The sequence below is a fragment of the Vigna angularis genome, chromosome 2 (genome assembly GCF_016808095.1).
Source record: "Vigna angularis cultivar LongXiaoDou No.4 chromosome 2, ASM1680809v1, whole genome shotgun sequence".
Lineage (NCBI taxonomy): Eukaryota > Viridiplantae > Streptophyta > Magnoliopsida > Fabales > Fabaceae > Vigna > Vigna angularis.
The window spans coordinates 3,142,711-3,164,285 of NC_068971.1; the positions used below are offsets into that span (position 1 = coordinate 3,142,711).

The 21,575-nt window shown below is 33.4% G+C and overlaps 2 protein-coding genes across 2 annotated transcripts; one reads left to right on the forward strand and one right to left on the reverse strand.

Moving 5' to 3' along the window:
- Positions 1-2,900: 2,900 nt before the first annotated feature.
- LOC108328618 (PI-PLC X domain-containing protein At5g67130) lies at positions 2,901-5,275 on the reverse strand. Its single transcript, XM_017562502.2, has 8 exons — positions 5,169-5,275; positions 4,945-5,067; positions 4,465-4,602; positions 4,279-4,377; positions 3,856-4,159; positions 3,529-3,752; positions 3,331-3,417; positions 2,901-3,235 (listed from the first exon to the last, which is right to left on the reverse strand). Exons 1-8 carry the CDS (start codon positions 5,250-5,252, stop codon positions 3,200-3,202), a joined length of 1,095 nt encoding a protein of 364 aa, XP_017417991.1. The 5' UTR covers positions 5,253-5,275; the 3' UTR covers positions 2,901-3,199.
- Positions 5,276-17,555: 12,280 nt separating this feature from the next.
- Positions 17,556-20,454, forward strand: LOC108328987 (receptor-like protein kinase FERONIA). Its single transcript, XM_017562936.2, has one exon. It carries the CDS (start codon positions 17,599-17,601, stop codon positions 20,155-20,157), a length of 2,559 nt encoding a protein of 852 aa, XP_017418425.2. The 5' UTR covers positions 17,556-17,598; the 3' UTR covers positions 20,158-20,454.
- The last annotated feature ends 1,121 nt before the right edge of the window (positions 20,455-21,575 follow it).

A 21,575-nucleotide genomic window follows, 5' to 3' on the forward strand; every position in this document is an offset into this window, starting at 1 on the left:
AAAAGCCAATGAAAACGAATTTTAATCGGTGCAAATGAAAGTTAATGGTTCCAAATGTAATATATTCGGTGCAAAATGATTTTAAAGGGTGCAAAGTGGAAGAAAACTTACCCTAATGTTAATGGCGAACGAGAGGAAGCAGAGGAAGAAGATGAACAGAACGAGAGAGAAAACGGGTAATTGGTGCACGCATTCTGGAGTGGGTGAAAATGCAGGGTATTTGACGTCATCCCCCCTCCTAGCCGACGTCAAAGTGTTATAAGACTTCGACCCCCTTCCCAACCGACGTGTAAGTGGTAAAAAAAATTAATATTGGCACAAAAAATGAGGCAATTTCGCACCTTTTTTACGTTTGTGGGGAGGGGGCCCGATGTCTAAGTGGCAAAAAAAATTAATATTGGTACCAAATGAGGTAATTTCGCACCTTTTTGATGTTTGTGGAAAGGGGAGCCGACGTCTAAGCCATAAAAAATTAATATTGACACTTAAATTGAGATATTTTTGATTTTTTATGTCTGTGGAAGGGGGAGTCGACGTCTAATTCGAATTAGACAGGGGGCCTGTAGCCAACGTCTAAAAGTAATGAAATAGTTACTTTTCAGTTCTTTATGCAGACCATTTGATGTCTGGCCCTGGGGAACCAACGTTTATATCTTATTTGACGTCAGAGACCTATTTAACCGACTTCTATAATGACATTTTATTGACAAAACTACCACTTATCATTTCTTACGTTGAATTTCCTTTCGTTAAAAGTTAAATATGTGATGTTAAATGTTATTTCTACACTAGTGGTTATAATGATAAATACACCTTTATTATATAGTAATGAATAAACCATATCTTTGTGTAATAAAATAGATGTATTTTTTCATTATAACACAGTTATTAATTGTCTTACAAACTTCATGTGGATAAACTAGTTTTATACATATGCTATGTTAACAAAAGTTAATAAGCTAAACGTTACTTATCTCCCTTTTTCTATTGGCACTTAGTTTGAGAATTTCTCCAAATTATAATTATGAACACATGAAGTATTCCTAAATTTATACTATATGTATGTAAGGCTAGCTCGACCTATATATAGATATTTAAAGTCTTTTTTTAATGTCATTATTACTTTTAATGATCGAGATTTTTTATCACATGATTGAGATGATCTCGACCTATATTATATTGAAACATCTCAGATAGTCATAAACACTTGTCGACATCATCGTTTTGTCTGGAGATGACTAAGAACATTTTGACCTCATTACATTATAAAAAAAAGAGGTTAAGAGTTAAAGTTTATTAATAATATAATTAAACATATTAATTATGATAATTATCTATGTGGTCCATGTCCAATCAAGTGAGGATTCATAAGTTTAATATAAATAATATTGTTTATGAGATAATTAATCACGTGCTTATTATTTTATTATTTATTAACATCTCACAAATATATTGGGTTAAATGTCAAAGTATAGACACACTTTCACATAATTAAGGATGAAATCAGAGTTTAAAGACATCTCAACTAGGAGATTGAAGAGTGAAAGCCAGTAAAGAACTTTTTATGGAGCTTTTGCACTGTGCTTTCGATCTTACAAGAACACTTATGAAGAAAAAAGTTAAACTTTTGATATAAGATCTCATATTTCTTTTAAGACAAGAAGATACCTTGTTTTTTTATCTAACCATTTAAATCCCTAGAAAGTATTTGAAGTTCTTCAAACATTTTTTTTATCTCAAAATTAATTCTCAATTATGTATTATCTTTTTTTAGTTATCTTTAATGATGATCATATCGCCAACATACACTAATGTAATTAATTTACCTTGCTTGAGATGCTTCAAGAAGTTTGATTTTTTTTTCTGTTGAAAATCATATTTTTTTCATGTTATTTATAATCATTTTTCTCACAAACGCCTTTATATATGGTTTTTCAAAACTAAGAGGAGTGATATGTATGCGAGGTCATAAATTGTTCATGTTGAAACCATTTTGAAAATCTCTAATAAAAAATATATTGCCTTCTTTTTATTTCTATTTGATATTTTTTCTTCACTCAGAAAACATAGTCTATGACCCTTCACATTAAAACTTGACAAGTTCATGTAAGAAATTCATTAATTATATAAAATAACATGACATGTATATGAAAAGACTAATAAAAAAATAGTCAATCACTTGAACCTCTTTAGACCTTAATAATCTTAAATCTTCCATGAACAGACTAAGAAAAATAAAATTTATATAACTTTTTTTATTGTCTTAGACATGAAATTGTCATAAATAACATAATTCATTTATGCTTCATGCAAAAACTTAAAATTAAATTATAAATTATTACCAAAATAAACCATAAACTAGAATTAGTATTTAAATTGCTAAAGAGGTCATTTCATTAGTAGGTAACCTAAGCTTTTTTCATTCTTGTGTTTATCAGTATTTATTCTTTACATAATACTTATTTTGTTTTTGTCTTGTCATAATTTTATCTTCTTCCTTCTTTTTATCTAATGTTTAACCACTAAACCATAAATCCTTCAAACTTTAAACATAAATATATAATAAATATTTTCTATATTGCAACCGTACATTTTTCATAAAGAAAATATAGAATGGTTATACATTGATACCACCAAAAATAAATAAACATTCATTTAACAACTTAAAATAATATTATTTTAATTATATTTATTTTACTTTTTAACTTAAAATTCTAAAATATATTGTTATATTATTAAAGAGCATTGTCTGTCAAAACATTATTTTTCAAAAATATAATGTCTCCTGTTATTATTTTTAGTTAATTTATATAATTTCAAATTTATAATATTTGATCAATTGTTAGATTTTCTTTATTAACTTAACATATAAATTTAAATATTTTATTTGAATCTCCAAAATTAAGTTCTAGCTAAACGCCTTAAAGGGCATTAAGGGATTTGTTCTTTCTAATTTTTTACAAGCAAGCATATGCTACCTCTCTTTTCACTTGTGATATTGATGGATTCTTCTTTAAACTATATAAAGGAAGTTTGAATTTACCACCCAGTTCATTTTATTAATAATGGAGGTTCTCGATCATGCCTGTTGATATGCTATCTTTGCCGGTGAGTTCATCACACGCAATATAGTTTTAGTGACTGAAAATTGACAACAATCTATTGCCTGAATTATCTGCAGATGGTTCCTACGGATTTCCTATGATGATGAGCAAGCCTGTGATGTTGATCCAGGCTGAAAGATAAAAGTCAATATAAGTGTTAATAGAGAGAACTGTATACTAAAATGTTTATTTATGCTTTCCGGAAAAAAGAAGTTAATTGCTTTACCACACAGGTATGAACATCATCACATCCACACAACAGCTTTCCATTGAGAGTGTCTACAGCCTGAAATGATCCTCCTCCCTCACTCCTCTGCATAATGAGTCCTCCATATTATAAGAATAATGATTATATGGGCTAAAAAATGTTTATGCCTTAGCAACAGAATATAGAAGAAGAGAACAAAACTAGCCTAAAACCAACCTTGTAATAATCAACAGCAACAAAATTAGCCCACCGGTTACCAGCAGCACCATAACAAGTGTGTATCATGTTAATTAGTTCTCCTGAGTTATCTTCACATGTGATTGGTTTAATTGGAACGGATCGAAAGTAGTTTACCAACACCAACGATTTGCTTTTATCGTTAAGAGGAGATGATTCTGCCCTGTTTGGACAGCTTCCTGCTTTCCTACCACCATCTCCATCTGCACAATTCAAGATAAGAACATGATCAAAAAGAAAGTTGGCAACAAGAGCAAAAGCAAAATTCTAAGAACGAAATTGGTTTAATGGGTGGTATCTACTCACACTGATTTTCAACCATGAAATTCCACTGATAAGCAATGCCTTCACTTTGTTCCTTAGACTTGATAGAAGTGAAGACTAGTAATCTTTGGTTTTTGGCAACCATATCACTCACCAGAGGCCAATCTTGACCATTTCTTGGCATGCTTGCCAGTGGAAACCAATACTTCATCAGACCAGCTTCAGTGAAGACCTTTGTCAAACCATTTGTGGCATGAACATAATCTTCCAAAATAACCGTGACAATTTCAGCTGGATTTGCTGATAGAAAAGCTTCAATTTCCTTCAGTGTGTCTATGGCGGGTTCCTGCTAGTTCATCACAAGTTAGGATCTTGTAGTAAGCAATGATTTTTCAAACTTGTTTCCTTCATAAATAAGCTTGCAAAACATAGAACAAAAACAATTAGGGGGATGATTTTACATACAAAAGCTGTGACGTCATGACATTGGCCTTCAAATGAATGGCATAACCACACATCTCCGTCAAAATCATACGTATCTAGCATTAGTGCCCGCACTCCATTCTACAAGTCAAACATTTCTTATGAGAATCCTAGCATTAGAAAAGTAATGATATTTTAAACTATAATTAACTGTAGTGAATAGAATACATTTAGCTGTTGGGTGACTGTGTCTTCCTGGTTTGTGATAGTTATTCGAGGCACGCCTGTGTGAGATGACTCCCCATCAATCGCATAAGCGTTGTGCGTTGTCAAAAATGCATATTTGTTGAATGGCAGAGAATTATTCTATCAGAAGAAAAAAAAAAGCAATTAACCAGAGACTATGATCAAACATCTTTTTTTTCTTTGACCAGATGAAAAAAACGTGGTTGTTGAATTATTGGTTGTGCAAAGTAGTTTCTCATTCAATCATTTTATTCATAAATCATGTTCTCAATGTTTCTGTCATACCTATAATTATCTCTCTTAATCAAATTATTGGTTTTTTCCTACACCCCTCTTTCCATCCATCTTGCTGTGAAAGATATTTTGAAAATTAGGTTTAAGTCTGTCAGTTATGGGTTTGCATATCGAAGTCAACGCGTACGTGAAAGTTAGGGTAAAGGAATAGAGAGATAGATATCTTACTATGAGCTTGAATTGATTTGTTACAGTTGATCTAACACACCTAGAACCTGAAAACCCCAATGGACAGGAAAAACAGTAGAGCCCAGCGCCACAATCTCCATCTGACGAACACTCATCAAGAAGCTACAATGTTCAAAAGATTAGTTTGAAACCAACAAGAGATGAAAACAAGAAAACATAAAGAACGTAATAAATTGACCAAGTTGTAGAATGGGAATACAAACCTTGCACGTTCCATTAGAACAAGCAGCAGCAATATTGTAAAGAAGCGGAAGAATAGCCACAAGCAAGAACAGAAGAGAACTCATTGGGACAATGATCCAAGAAAAGAACAACCGCACGGAATACAATGACGATATGAATAATGGGTTTTATTCTGTCTCGGCTGAGAAAACTAAGGAAATCATAGGAGCCAACCATTGTGGTCCCTGAACTTTAAATTAATATTTTCGGTAACGCTTATTATACAACATCGAATAATTAATTACAACGAAAAGTTAAAGTTTTAATTAATATTTGTCATGGAGGAAGGTTGACAATGTATAAAGCTTTTAGGATAACATTAAATGTTTTATGTAAGAAAAATATAGTATTGAACGAAAACACACATAACTTATGGAGGTGAATTTCTAATCCAAATTGAAAATATCAAAAGTATGGAAGTTCACTGCATCTGAATTGACCTTGAAAAACATGATTTTCCGGATATATTTGATGAAAATTAACTTGTTTAACCTTTATATTAAGAGGAATGATTGATTCAAAACCGTTTAATTTTTTTACCGTTATTTTACAATTAATTTTGTAATTAATAATTTAATTTATATTTTAACTAAGTAACTTAATTCAATATTTTATTATTATTTAGAATTGTTAAAAGGTTGTAAATAAAATGATGAAATGTCAAAATAACTTTTTTTTCTTATATTAAAGACTAAGAACTTATGCGTGAAAAGAGAAGAGAAATTAACAGAAAATGTGGTTTTTTATTGGAGAAAAAAAAAGAAAATTAAGAATTTTGTAAATAATTTAATTGATATAATAAAAATAATATATATATATATATATATATTATTTTATTCGTTAAATAATTATCAAAATGTTCCTTTAATCAAACATTAAATATAAAATTAATGTTTAAATACTTATCTTGCTAACAAAATTATCTGATTATCCGCTTAAAAAATAATCACAAATTATTGTATACCCATCATAATCTTACATAATTTTATTTTGTTAATTTGCTTATCCACTAAACATTCGCCAAAATTGTAATTACAGAACATAATTTCTCTACTTCTATTTGTAATTTTAGCTTTAGCAACACATTTGTTTCGCATATATGTGGCATCAATATAATCCATTATGTTTGGCATTGACTGGTCATTTAAATGAATGTTGGAGAATGTTTATTTCATATATCTCATTATATTATAACATATGAATAACGTTGAAATATAATGTTAATATTAATGCCCAAAAAAAAGAAAAGAAAAAACTACGGGTAGAGCAAGAGAGAAATTGGACAAATGATAGATAATGTTTTCCAGCCAAATCTAATAGCATCAGCGTGGATGGAGAGACAAGTGGAGCTTAGCATCTTTCCATCATTTTGTCTTCCATAAATACCAAGTCAAACCCAACAATAGATGTAAATCCACTGACCCCCTTCTACAAGAGTAATGGATCCCTTAATCTAAACAAGGCTTTAACTTTAATTTAGAATTACAAATATTAAAAAGAATATTTTGAATAAAAAATCAATTCTTTTAGTATAGAAATATTAAATTAGGACTAATTTGGTATAAAAGGAAATAATTTCTTTTTCTAAACATTCTATCTATAGCTACATCAAACTAAAAGGTCAATAAAAACATTACGTAGATGTTTGAATATCATTGTTGAACAAAAATCAAGCTTAGAAATTATGAAAATTTTAATACGCAATTGTAATGTGCTAAGGCTTGGCAATTCTGATATAAAAATATCTATGCTGCTTTTTTTTTTAATATTAATTATTAGAGTAATGATTCTTTGATACACTTAAACATTTTACATTCATTTGATATTATTTTTTCTTATTTTTTATTCTATTCTTTCTTGAAAAGGTATAAAAATTTACATTTTTATCACTATTTTATTCTTGTGCTATATGTGAAATGGAATGTAAAAGTATATAATGATACTCTTACTCTAACTATTAACCTTTGACTCGACACATTACAACTTGGCATGCACCGCCAGTACCAAGTAAAAGAGTATTTCTTACGTTGACCATTGATGCAATGTCGTTCGTTCAGCGGTTGGAGTGTAAACCTAAATATGTTATTATTCGACAAAACGTTAATTAGCATGGTGCCAAGGGCTGAAAGACCAGGAACCTTAACGACCACGTCCAAGACTTCATTTAATTGGCTTTTTCTGCTTAGTCTTCTACTCTTACTGGGACAAACCAAGACTCAGCAACATGGAACATTTATTTTTCTATATACACAATTAAGAATTTCTTTTTCTAACGTGTGACGAACTCCAAAACCAAGTCTTAATTAATTTAGCTATTTGTGGACAACCTTATACATCAGTAGATATAGATGGTTTATTTATGCCTAGACTTCTTCAACACTGCACGAATGGGTCTTCTTTTACTTTTGTCATGTTTCTCTAACTCTGAGGCACAGGAGTAAACATATTATGATATGTTAATAACTTTCTGATAATAAATTACATGTTATTATTTTATTTGTTTGTATATTTGAAACAGAACCTTTTGACAATAAATTAAGTGTTATTATTTTATTTATTTTTATATTTAAAACGGATTAATCATAAATTACCACATAAATAGTTATAAAAAAATTATTAAAAAAAAGTTGTTAATAAAACATTTTCCACTCATGACAACAACCTTCAACATTGTCAACACTTTTTCACTTGCTGAGATACAGTCTTCAATAACGAATGTTAAGGAATCGTTGGTGATCGGAAAAGATTCATTCAGGATAGGGTACAAGGATTATCTAAACGAACTATAATATTTTAACAACTTTATCTAATAATTTTTTTATAATAAATTATGTGTCACTATTTTATTATTTCGTATATTTGAAATGGATTAATCACAAACTATAAAGTTGTCAGAAACAGTTCGTTAAAAAAACATTTTTCTATCATAACAAAGATGCTACTGCTGTTGCAATAAAGTGGTTCAACAAAAGTTCTCTTACTGGTCTCTCAGAATCACAGTTGAAGAACGAGGTTTCTTAAAATAAATCTTTCTGTTCTTTGAGTTTGTGTTAGTTTGTCTTGAAAGTTGATTTTCTCTTCCTCTTTTTTTTTTCCTACACAGCACGAAAAAAATAATACTTTTACCCTCTCGTTTTTTCCCTGTGTCTAGTCTTGTACCCAAAATTATTACACATTTTCAATTTCATGGTCTTAAAAGGTTTGCAAATTGTAGGAAAATAAATTATCAAAAACAAAATAATAATTGATAATGAAAATAAATGAAAGTGATGATTTGAATTACTATCATCAACACTGAATTTATAAATTTTTTTTCTGTTTATAGTGTTCATGTAAAATTGTATTCATAATTTGTCATGTCACTAGTACAAAATGTGCTTTTAAACTCGCACAATAGATCTCGGTTTACACCAAACCGCTGTCTATTCAAACACGGTGGCAATTTTGTAATTAACGAGACCTTATAGGCCTCGGTTCAAACTAGACCGGTGCCAAAAAGGGCTACCACTTCGGTTGTGAAAGCAACCGGTGCCTAATTAGTGGTTTCTGACACGGTTTCTGACGCGGTTAAGAGAAACCCGAGGTGAAATAGGTATACTCCATCGGTTGGTAGGAAGGACCGAGGCGTATAATCCTCTACTACCTCGGGCCCAATAAAGACCGAGGCATATAAGCCTTTTATTTTCCCAAATATTTTCCCCAAATTCAATGAAAACCTAGCCGCATCCCTCACTCTCGCCTCCCTCGCTCTCGCCTCCCTGGATCTCGCTTCCCTGGGTCTCGCCTCCCTAGGTCTCGCATCCCTCCCCTCGGTCTCGCCTCCCTACCCTCGGTCTCGCCTCCCCTCTCTGTCGCGTCCCCTCGCTGGCTTGCTCTCTCGCTCCGTCGCTCTCTCGGTCTCGCTCTCTTGCTTCGTCGCTCTCTCGCTCCGTCGGTCTCGCCTCCCTCCCCTCGGTCTCGCTGGCTCGCTCCGTCGCTCTCTCGGTCTCCAAAATCTCCTGCGAGTGCGTCGCCTCTGGAGGGAAGAGCAAGCGGTGGTGGTGCGTCAATGGTGGCGGCGATGATAGTGGTGGTGGTGGTGGTCAGATTAGGGTTTTTCTGATGTTGATGGTGGTGGTGCGAATCTGAGATTAGGGTCAGATTGGGGTCAAATTAGGGTCAGATTAGGGTTTTTCAAATCTGAGATTTTGTTTTACTTGCTTTCTTTGTACGTTTGTGGAGATCTGCAAAAGGTAAATGTGTTAATTTGCCTGAGGCACCAAAATTAAATTCCTGTGTTAATTTGCCATCATTTTCAAAGCAGGCTAATGTGCTCAGATCTGCAACCGGTTCATAACGAAAATCATAATGAAAAAAAAAATAAAAAAAAGACCCTACTGTCTCGGTTCAGCCTCCAACCGAGGCAGTAGAAGGAGAACAATAATCTCGGTTCTAATAACCGAGGCCGAATCGTACCATTTTTTGTCTCGTTCCAGAACCGAGGCATAAAGTCTACCACTTTTTACCTCGTCTGAATATGCTTCGGTTCAGGAACCGGTGCCTATCAGCGAAAATAACCGGTGTCATTTCCTTCAACTGTACTAGTGTGTCCATATTATATTTAAACTATTTTTTTTATAATTGATAACTAAAATTAAAAAGTATATATATATTACACAAATTGAAATAACTATCCTAAATTATCCAAATAATCTCACACGTTCCCATTAATTCTATGTTTTATAACAGTTATTGTAAATAACTACATTTTTTTAATTTAACTCCAGTCTTTGTCTCAATTATATTTCTCTCAAATTTTTCCCCGCCTTGCTCAGGTTTTCCTCGATGTTTTCTATCTCAATCGGACTTCTTTCAAAGTCTTAATCTTGCTTAACTTTTCCTGTTAATTTTATTTACTTTGACACATCTCTTCTCTGTCCTTATCATACACTAATCCGCCTGTTTACTTCTTTTACTCGATTCACTCTCACTTTAACACAGAAAAAAAAAATTAACATTTTTCTTCATCTCGTGACTTTTTTAATATTTGTCTTGTTTATTTGAATTTTATCGACCTTTAACAACTTAACTTTAAGGATGTAATTTTAGGAGATAAAATTTAATGACTGTTAATTAGTAACTCGTATTGTGAAATTTTAACGAAATACACACACATAATGAGTGAAATAATTATGCAAGTTTTGGATAGTTTGTTTTCTAATTATACAAAGCGCGATTTAGCTGAGAGAAATTAGGGAAAAATTATATTACTGGATCTTAACTATTAGTTTGAAGAGTCTTTCTTGAGATTTATTCAATTATATATATATATATATATATAGGTTTAAACCCTCCCTTGGTCCTCAAGTTTGTATGAAAATCTCAGTTGGGTCCTCAAGTTTTTTTCTGTCTCAATTGGGTCATATTTTTTGTAAAAATGAACAAATTTTACCCTAACCGTTAAATGGTAACAAACGGCGTTAGTTGGTGCTGACGTGTTGCATAATTAATACGCTGATGTCAAAATATTTGATTACGTGGAATTTTTATTTAATTTGAGAGATTATGACATGGCGATCGTTCTCTTCTTCTCCTTCGTTTTGGTCTTCTATCCTGCGCAAGGATTCTTCTCCTTCCTTTTGCTTTCTCTGTTGTGGGCGTTCCTTACCCTAAAAAAAATCACGATGCTGAGGGCACTGCACCTTGCTCCTTGAGTTCTCTCCCTCGGTGTCCACACCATTGGAAACAAGATCATTGCCTCCAGTCATAAATTTTTCAGTCTGGTTTCTTCTTTAATGAGTACTGTACATGTTTTGTAGCTTCAATCAAATTTTAACCTAGAGAATTTGTTTTTTATTTTATTTTTCTTTTTTTCTTAAATTGATTGATGTCTGGTAATTTTAGGGACTATAACGGCATTTCTGCAGTTCCAGATTGCGATAGGGTTAATTTTAGGGAACATGTCTCTCTCACACCACTGAATGAAGTTTCAAATTTGACCACACCCCATGAGTCTCTTCTCTGTTTTTGTTTACTTTCTTCTCTTCTGAAGCTTAAAGTTTCTTCTTCCTTCTAATTCGGAAATAAAAGTTTGTGTTTTGCAGCACCGTATTTAGAATTTGGGCCTGACTTATCCCCCACAAATTTGATTTGTAAGCGAAAAGATGCATAAGCTATATAAGCTCTTATTAGGCACAGTCTTTGGCCAATGTAGGACTTGATTTTTTGAAATACCTGATTCTGGGTTTGCTTGAAATCATGGAGTTTTCTGGGATGGTTATTTTTTTATATAACAAAAAATGAAGGTTTAACCAATAGAAGTGTTTCTTGCTATTTGGAATGTTGTTGTGGGTAATCACCCTCAGTCACAGGCAAAACCAATGGAAGTGTTTTCCTCTTTGGCTTTTCCGCAGAGAGAAATGATTGCAGTTACTAGAATGGGAGAGAGAGAGAGAGTTTTGAAAGTGGAAAGGAAAGGGTGAAACTTTGAAGATGGAAAGACATATGGAGTGTGACAGTAGGCAATGGCGTGAGTGAGTGTTGGACTGCATCAGCATTAGAGAGAACAGCCCATAAAGAATAAAGTTGAGTCCCGTGTTGCCAATGGGGGAGGAAGCAGAGGGGGAGGAAGGAGAAGATCTGGTTCTAGTCAAAACATCACCACGTCATAAAGGTTGCCATGTCATAATTTCTCAAATTAAATAAAAATTCCACGTAATAAAAATTCCACGTAACTATGCAACACGTCAGCACCAACTAACGCTGTTTGTTACAATTTAACGGTTAGGGTAAAATGTGTTCATTTTTACAAAAAATATGACCCAATTGAGACAGAAAAAAACTTGAGGACCCAACTGAGATTTTCATACAAACTTGAGGACCAACGGAGGGTTTAAACCTATATATATATATATATATATATATATATATATATATATATATATATATATATATATATATATATATATATATATAATATGTGACACTGTACTATAAATAAAAAATAAAAAGACGTAGTCTTGCTAGGAAGACTTGGATTGGATAAATTATTATGAGGAGCAGTTTTTGTTTGGTCTCAAAGGAATGCGTCCCCACTTCTAGTCTTATGTCTTTCTTTCTACTTCAACATCTTGTCACTTACATCACCTATTATGAAGCCTTATCATCTTCTATCAATTCCAGAAGGATAGGAAATATAAAATTATATATTTTGAGCAAATAGTGTTTAGTAGTTTTTAGCCACACATGTTTCGTCTTCTTGATAAATAGATATTATTGCATGCTTTCATGACTTTCTCGTTGACTTGTTCACTAACCTTGAAATGTAAATTATTAAGTATTTGATCCATTATCGATAAATATTTTTTAATTTAAGTAAATTTGTTATATATGAATTCGAAATATTTATAAAGATTAAAATAAGTCATTTAAATAAATAAAGAGAAATAGGTAGACTTTAAATAAAAATATTTCTATAGAAAAAGGTTGATAGGAATTTATGTAAAAGTAAAAGCACCTGATATTAATAATGAACAGTAATTTCTATTAAAAACGTGGAAAGTGAATATTTTAAAAGTTTAATATTTGGAGCGAAACATTTTCTTAGAAAACCAATTGCTTAGAATAGTTAATAATTTTAATCATGTTGACAGATTATTACAAAGTTCTTAAATAAATGAAGTAAAAAGCGTGATAAAAACGCTTTCCTTGTAAGTGAGAGTATTATTTTTTTATTTTTATTGTTTAAAATTAGCCTAGTTGTACTTCCCTTTTCTCAATCTATTTGTAACACATTAGTTATAAAATGAATCGTGATTGAATTTAGCCTATTTATTTATAAATATACATAGCTCACCATATCCAAACTTACACAATATATTTTACCTAAAGAATATGTTTGGCAAACATGACAACAATATTAGATAAATATGATTTTTGTTCTTTGTTATTAGATGATAGCGCAGATTGGCCATACAGACTAGCTTGCATACGGAATGAGTTGAGTAAAGTATTTTTTCTTGTTAGTCTACTTTGATTTTTTTCGCATCGTATAATTTTTAATTCGTATGGACTAATGACAGACTGGCTTTTATTTGACTCGTATAGTGACATCATTTAAATTCATAAAATAGCATAATATGTTATATGCTTCTTTTAATTAACTTGTTGATATACGTTTATCTAAATATAATTCATTTATTCGTATTCAGTTGATCCAAAAGTATATTCTTTATTCATATTTTTTCTTTTGTTTAAATTAATTTTAAAACTATTTTTATTTTTAATAAACTTGTATTTAAAAGTTTTAAATTATAAAATTACAAATATTACTTATTTTAAGAAACAAGTAAAAATTATTATTTTTACTAATTTATTTATAAAAAACATAAACCCAACAAACGTTATATGAGGTGATAAAAAATTAATGCACATCTTTTGCGGAAGACTGATCAACCCGACTTACATTTTACATATCAAATGTGTGGAAGTCATAAGGAAGTGACCGCATTACTATCCTTATCTTTGATCGATGAGATATATCCTGACATTCCACAATTATCAAATTTCATAGCCATAACATTTCACAGACCTATTATCTTCTTGACCTCTATAGAATCATCTCCTTTACATATTCCAAATATCAAACACATCTAACATTTTCTTTACCTCTATATAACTCTCTTCTTCCTAGATCCTAAATATCAGACACATATCATCATCATCATCATCTATATAGCTCCATGATTCATAGTCTATACGTAGAAGAGAACATCCCATTCTGAACTCTATAAAGCTTTCTTGTACCAGATAAGTAATCAATAACAATCATTTAACTCCACTCATTGCACCTATCTACATTGCCAAACACCACCCCTCACATCATGTTCACAAACTCTTCTTCCTTTGCTTTTATCTTTTTAATTGTCCAATTATTATAATTTAATTTAATGAAAGTTTTACTTTTATTAAGATTTTCAGTAAAAAACTAAGTCAAATTTACACAATACACAGTATTAATATATATATATATATATATATATATATATATATATATATATATATATATTGATATATTGATATAGTGTTAGAATGAAATTAGTTATTATATACTATTGCAGAAAAAATCTTTAATGTCACTCTTTAGACGTTCGATCCTCGAATATCCAACGTAAAAAATGACCGGTGACATCTTCGTAAATAAAACAACTATTTAGACGTCTAAATACTCATATATGTCGGTTCCCCCGAATGGACGCCAAAACTAAACGAAAAAGTAAAAAATATTATTTTTTTACTCTATTTAGACGTCAGGTATGGGGTGGCTCGACATCTAAATACTTAGCCCAGAAATTTAAAAAGTCACTTTTTGACTCCATTTAGACGTTCGATACCATCACTCCGACGTTTATAGTCATTTAAACGTCGGCCACCCCTATCCCAAACGTGTAAAGTGTGCGCCAAAATAAATTTTAAATGCTTTAAACTTCAGCTAGACAGGGGAGCTGACATTTAAAGCCATTTAGACGTGGGCTAGGGGGGAGCCGACGTCTAATGGTATGCTATTACTTACCAAACCTCTGCGTGAGGCAACAATTACGAACACTCACTATTCATCATCTTCCTCGCGTTTTCTCTTCGCGGGCTACAACTTTAAGGTTCATTTTCTCACTTTTGCAGTGTTTAAAATTAATTTTACTCCGATTACATTACTTTTCGATGAATTATCTTTCAATTGAACCGATTAAAATGCGTTTTCGTTGCATTTTTGTGCAGTTTTGCTCGTGTGTTGGTCTTCGTGACTACTTTGGCCCTAGACAAAAAATCACTCAATCCATGAGTCAGGAGGCATTGAGGAAGATGGATCTTTAGTGGGAGGAAAGGCTCAACCAAAGCATGAGATCAATGGAGCAACGATTCGTGGAGCAGCTACAAAAACAAAAGGAAATACAAAGAGCGCTTGAAGAGAAGTTTCATTCTATGACGCAGGACACCATGGGTTGCCCACTGAAGCTCCCACAGTAGACGTCTGACCTGTGTCGTCTAATGTCTATATAGACGTTTGACTTGTATAGCCCGACGTCTATATACACGTTTGACCTATGTAGTCTGACGTCTATATAGACATTTGACTTGTGTAGTCCGACGTCTATATAAACATATTGTGGGGTCCGACATCACATTAACATCTCTCAGAAAGACGTCGAGTCAACATCAGACGTAAAAAGCCCAAAATAACACGTTAAAAGTCTTTTCTACACTAATGACATATTTCTAGAAAATTAGACATTATATAACATGGAAAATTAGAATAATTGATTCCTAATTATTAGATGTATTTATTATAATTGATTTTGTATTATGCTATAAATATATGTTGTGTGGTCTCTATTGGACACACAATTCATTTAGAACATATACAATTTTATAAGGTATTAAAACAGGTTTTTTGAGTTTCTTTCACCATTGTCTTTATCGTCCATGGGTGGTTGTAAATGTCCATTATCCACTGCCTCTATCCATCTTTGGTCATAATGTGTCCCTTTTCTTTGTCAGCGAGCATAACCCGACACACCGTGCTCCCACTCGATAGACTATGCTTCAACTTGGAAGATCGTGCTCCAACCTGGCTAACTGTGCTCCAACCTGGGAGATCGTGCTCCAACTTGACAGACCATGCTTCAACCCGGTAGATCGTGCTCCAACTCATCAGATCGTGCTTCAACTCAGCTACCTCACACCTCGACGATACATTTTAGCCCATTTTCGATACTTTTTTCATGGCTTCCACTGTCGTTCCTACTGATTTAGTCAACTCTAACAACCAGTTAGCTTATATGTTCACTAAGTCTCTTAGAAGACCTCAAAATTGGATACATTTATAATAAACTTGATATGTAACATATATGCTCTAGTTTGAGAAGTATTAGAATGAAATCAACTATTACAAATTATTAGGAAATTAAAAGTCACAAGAAAATTAGGATAATTTATTTCTAATTATTAAATATATTTATTATAATTGATTTTGTATTGTGCTATTGTTTCTGCATATAATTGTGCAGGGCCAAGAGACATACCTTTCCGATATTGTTTTCCTTACTCTCTGACCTCTAAATCTCTTATTTCAAATTCTTCCGGTTCGAGCCAAGTAGGAGGGTACCTGCAAAAGGTAATCTGACGCTCAAGTTAGTGACTTTACGTAATAATAATGATAATATTTAATTGAGAGTAAATACTCAAAATTGGTTACTCCTCCTTCCTATTAAACATATATTTATAGAAATTAAAATAAGCTTACTTTAGGCCTAACCCATTATGATTAATATTTTTATTAACTTTATAAGTCAATCAGGTGTAATTACCTCAGCAACTATCTTAATTGATTGGTTAAGAGTTGTTAATTGTTTGTTTCCCTAATTCATTGACCCAATAACAATAACTTTATTAGCACTGCCCAACACTCATGAAACTTTCTTATATGCTTACCTTTAACACTAGTTCAATTAAAGAGATGACCCAAACGGTACCGTTTGGGTTAGATACCATACCATACAACTATAAAATCAATTAAACACGTTAACATATAATATACAATGTTATATATATAGTATTGTATTTTTACGTAGAGTTTCTTCATAAGAAAAAGTCTAACTTAATCCAAATTTTTAATTTTAAATTTTTAATAGGTATAATACACCATAGCGTGAATTCAGTGCACCAATGGGCGCCAATGCATTTCTCAACATCTTTCTTTCAAAATTTTCGTGGCACTATTTGGCATCTTCATGGATGGTTTGCTTTCAAATTTCGGGGTTTTATATTATTTGTTATTTTGATTTAATATTGTAGATGTTACAAAATTTTAATCAATTTATTTTTACTTCAACTAAAAAACGACTTTTAATATGTTTTTATGTCACAGCAACAACATTATTTTTATATAATTTTTTTCTCAAAAATTCACTCTATTAAATTTATTTTCAAATCCAAACACAAACTTTAAGAAATCAATGAACAAAAAATAAAAACATTAAGGTATTATTTTCTCCATTATAACCAAATAATAGTTCATAAAGTTGATAATAGTTATGAGATTTCAAACTAAATTTAATTTGCATAATATTTAAATGTGTTATAATTATATATTAACTCATATATAAAATTAATAAACAGTTATACTCATTTAACCATTTAACTATTATGTAAAAGTATGCATTAGGTGTATCCCTGTTTATAATTTTGGATCCCGAAATTTTAACAACTTTTTTCTAATAATCTCTTAAAAATAAATTATGTGTTATTATTTTATTGATTCCTTATATTTTTCTCATAGACTTGAGCTTTCAGAAAATTTCTCTGAAATCCTTATATATTGGTTGACTGATGATGTTCTAGTTAAGCTCTCTTTGTTGCTTTGATTACAGATAATCCATGGGTACAGCCTGCACGCCAACTGCTTCAGAAACCATCCTTCTCCTCCTCCTGTTGTGGTTCCTCTCTTTCCTTTCCACAGCAGACGATATTTATCATCCCACTGACCTCTTCAGCATCAGCTGTGGCTCATCCACCGACTTCTCCACTCCCGACGCTCGGAATTGGACTTCCGACATCCACTTCCTCTCTCCAACCAACCTCTCAGTTTCTGCTCCTTCACTCACACAGTCTACCATACAGGGTCCCTACACCCATGCTCGTCTCTCTCACTCACCATTCACTTACTCATTCCCTCTCACACCAGGCCCCAAGTTCATTCGTCTCTTCTTCTACTCTACTTCATACCAAAACTTCCCTCGCTCCCAAGCCTCTTTCTCAGTCAGAGCAGGCCCCTACACCCTCCTTCAAGATTTCAATGCTTCCCGCAACGCCGATGCTGATGATGATCCTAGCCACCCTGACATCCTGTTCAAAGAGTATTGCATCAACCTCCAAGATGGTGACAAGCTCAACATAACCTTCCTTCCTAGCACCACAGATTCCTACGCTTTCATCAACGGGATCGAGATTGTTTCGATGCCCCCTTATCTCTACTACACCGATCCTGACGACTCCACAGAGCAGCCGCAATATGTTGGCACCATGACCCCATATGTCATTGAGAACAAATTTGCTCTCGAGACCATGTACAGGTTAAAAGCTAGTGAACATGCAATTTCCTCCTCTGAGGACACAGGTATGCTCAGGACTTGGGATGGCGATAGCAAGTACCTAGATACTCAAAGTGAAGAATCTCTTGAGTATAAGGGTACAACTAAGCTGAGCTTCACTAAGAAGACTCCTAACTACACGGCACCGGACCAAGTGTTCCGATCTGTAAGGAATATGGGAAGGGATGCATCTTTCAACATGAGGAACAACATCACTTGGCAGCTTACCGTGGATTCCGGCTTCAGTTACTTGCTAAGGTTATACTTTTGTGAGCTTAACCCGAGAGTTGACGAGGCTGGTGTCCTGAGATTCTTCATCTTCATACATGATCAGTTGGCTACCGATTGGGCAGACGTTTTCATGTGGACGAAACAGTGGGGTGTGCCCGTGGTTAAAGAGTATGTAGTTATCATCTCAGAGAATCCGAAAAGGGTTAACCTTTCGCTAAAAATGCATCCTCACCCTAAAAGCATAGTCCAGGACGCTCAAATAAATGCAATTGAAATATTCAAAATCAGCAATTATAAAGGTAGTCTCGCTGGACCGAATCCGGACCATCGTTCACAAACTGCGTTGGTATCCCATCAAGGGTCAAACAAGAACAGCGGAGCCTCCAGAAAAACCCTCGCCGCCGTGACAGGGGCAGTTTTCGGTGTCCTTTTGCTCTCTTTTATTGTCGCTTTCTTCCTCTTCAAACGAAAGAAGTACATCACCTTTGAAAGTAAAAAAGAGGGAACTTCTCGCCGCGGTGGCTTATCATCGCTACCAACCAACCTTTGTCGTCAATTCTCAATCTCAGAAATCGTTGCCGCCACCAATAACTTCGACGAACTCTTCGTCGTTGGAATGGGAGGGTTTGGCAACGTTTACAAAGGCTACATCAACGATTCAACACCTGTGGCAATCAAAAGGCTCAAACCAGGTTCTCAGCAAGGTCCGAACGAGTTCATGAACGAGATAGAAATGCTCTCTCAACTTCGTCATCTCCATCTTGTTTCCCTCATCGGCTACTGCTACGAGAGCAACGAGATGATCCTCGTTTACGATTTCATGGATCGTGGAACCCTTCGTGACCATCTCTACGACACCGATAACCCTTTGCTCTCATGGAAGCAAAGGCTTCAGATATGCATCGGGGCGGCACGAGGACTGCATTATCTGCATACAGGTGCGAAACAGATGATCATTCACCGTGACGTGAAGAGCACAAACATCTTGTTGGATGACAAATGGGTGGCGAAAGTTTCAGACTTCGGGTTATCTCGAATTGGGCCCACGTGTTCTTTAATGACCCATGTGAGCACTCAGGTGAAAGGCAGTGTTGGGTATATAGACCCGGAGTATTACAAACGACAGCGTTTGACGGAGAAGTCGGACGTGTACTCGTATGGAGTGGTGCTCTTAGAGGTATTGTGCGGGAGGCAGCCTCTGCTCCTAACGGTGGAGAAGCAACAGGTGTCACTTGTGGATTGGGCGAAGCATCTGTATGAGAAGGGATCTCTGGGTGAGATTGTGGATCCAGCACTGAAGGGGCAGATAGCGCCTCACTGTTTGCGTACGTTTGGTGAGGTTGCGTTGAGCTGTTTACTTGAGGATGGGAGTCAGCGACCTTCCATAAACGACGTCGTTAGGGTGCTGGAGTTTGTTCTGCAGCTTCAGCTTGAGTACAGTGCTCATGGTGATGTAGTGTGGGATAGTGGTGGGGATTATGAAGGCAGTACAACTGAGGACATGTTTAGCAGTTCCCATAGTAATGGCTGTGGATCGAACACTACAAGTAACCGGAATAAGGAATCTGACCGGTTGATCTCTGAGAATGTCTTTTCTGAGCTTAAGCATCCATAGGGACGCTGATCGACATTATGTCACGAATATGGATGAAACAGTAAAGCATGACAGTGAGAATACGGTTACAAGAATTTTTAGTGGTTATTGTGTTGAATCAGTGATATTCTATCCCTATCCTGTGTCTAAACCAAGACTACTCTTGTTTTGTTTAAGTTGGTTGTTGTTCTAATTTATGATTGAAGATGAGTAAAATCTCTTTCTAGCTCTGTGTATGGGTAATTTGACACTGATATATTAACACCCGACACTAATTTATGTAAATTTAATTTCTTTTAATTAAAAAATTGTGTGATTACTTTTTCTCTACTCGCAACCTATTATCAAACACTTTTAGTATTATTTTCTATTATCAAATACTTTTAGTATTACTTTGTCGAGTTGTAAAATATAACTTCTCTTAAAATATTAGGGAGCCTAAGGAGTATTGAAAATATATTTGTATGTTTCCGACGGATCTGAGACAAATATTGATCATGCTTAAAAAAATCGTACCATATACATGCAGATTCAAAAATAGATAAAGATGTCAGAACTTATAGTATAAAATACAGAAAGAAATCCTTTGTAAAATGTTGAATAATATATCTAACTATATGATTAGCGAATAGTTTTGATACTAATCTTATAGCTACGGAGATGATTAGTGATTGCAAATGAATTTGAGAGAGGTATAATAGGAAGTTTTGGCAGTGAATGTATCAATAGAGATAGATCGATTTTCTTTTCCCACTGCATCAATACAAGTATTATGTATTCCAATTTTAAAAGAAGACTCTTTACAAAAGATTATAATATCTTAACTCCATCCTAGTGTAAAATTAGTCTTTTTCATCAAGATTTAAGACGAATATAGATAAAATCGATGAAAACGTTGTGTGGTGATATTTTAAAAATAATTAAAACTTATTTATGTTGGATTGTTAGAATTTCAACGAAATACCGTTTAAAATAGGTTTTCTTTTCTTATTTATTTTTTCTCCTTTTTCTTCTAGATTAGTTTTTTGGGATAGTCACAAGGATATATATATATATATATATATATATATATATATATATATATATATATATATATATATATATATATATATATATATATATAAAATTGCATTGAAGTTTTTTAGTCTAAGTAGATAGATGATTGCATACAGAACTTTTGAAATTGAATTGACCTTTTGAAGATCTCAATAACAATAATTATGAATGTCTTAATTAATTTTTTTGTTTTCAATGGTTACGCGAGAAGAAAAAGGAACATTAGGATAAAATTTCTTACGATGGTGGCCAGTGGTGGAGGAAGCGGCGAAGCCTAGTGGTGGAGGCAGCGATGGCGGCCAACAGCGACAGCTAGTGGTGGAGGTAGAGGCGGTGGAGCGGCAAGGAAACATTGTTCGCGCGATTGCAAAGCTTTAATTCGC

Bases quoted from the DNA above. Each gene is read 5' to 3' on its own strand.
- LOC108328618 (XM_017562502.2), bottom strand. From the start codon at position 5,252: ATGAGTTCTCTTCTGTTCTTGCTTGTGGCTATTCTTCCGCTTCTTTAC. The intron at 4,160-4,278 runs GTATGTAAAATC...ATGAACTAGCAG, and splicing joins GTCATGACGTCACAGCTTTT to GAACCCGCCATAGACACACT. The intron at 3,236-3,330 runs GTAAAGCAATTA...TTTATCTTTCAG, and splicing joins ATGATGTTCATACCTGTGTG to CCTGGATCAACATCACAGGC.
- LOC108328987 (XM_017562936.2), top strand. From the start codon at position 17,599: ATGGGTACAGCCTGCACGCCAACTGCTTCAGAAACCATCCTTCTCCTC.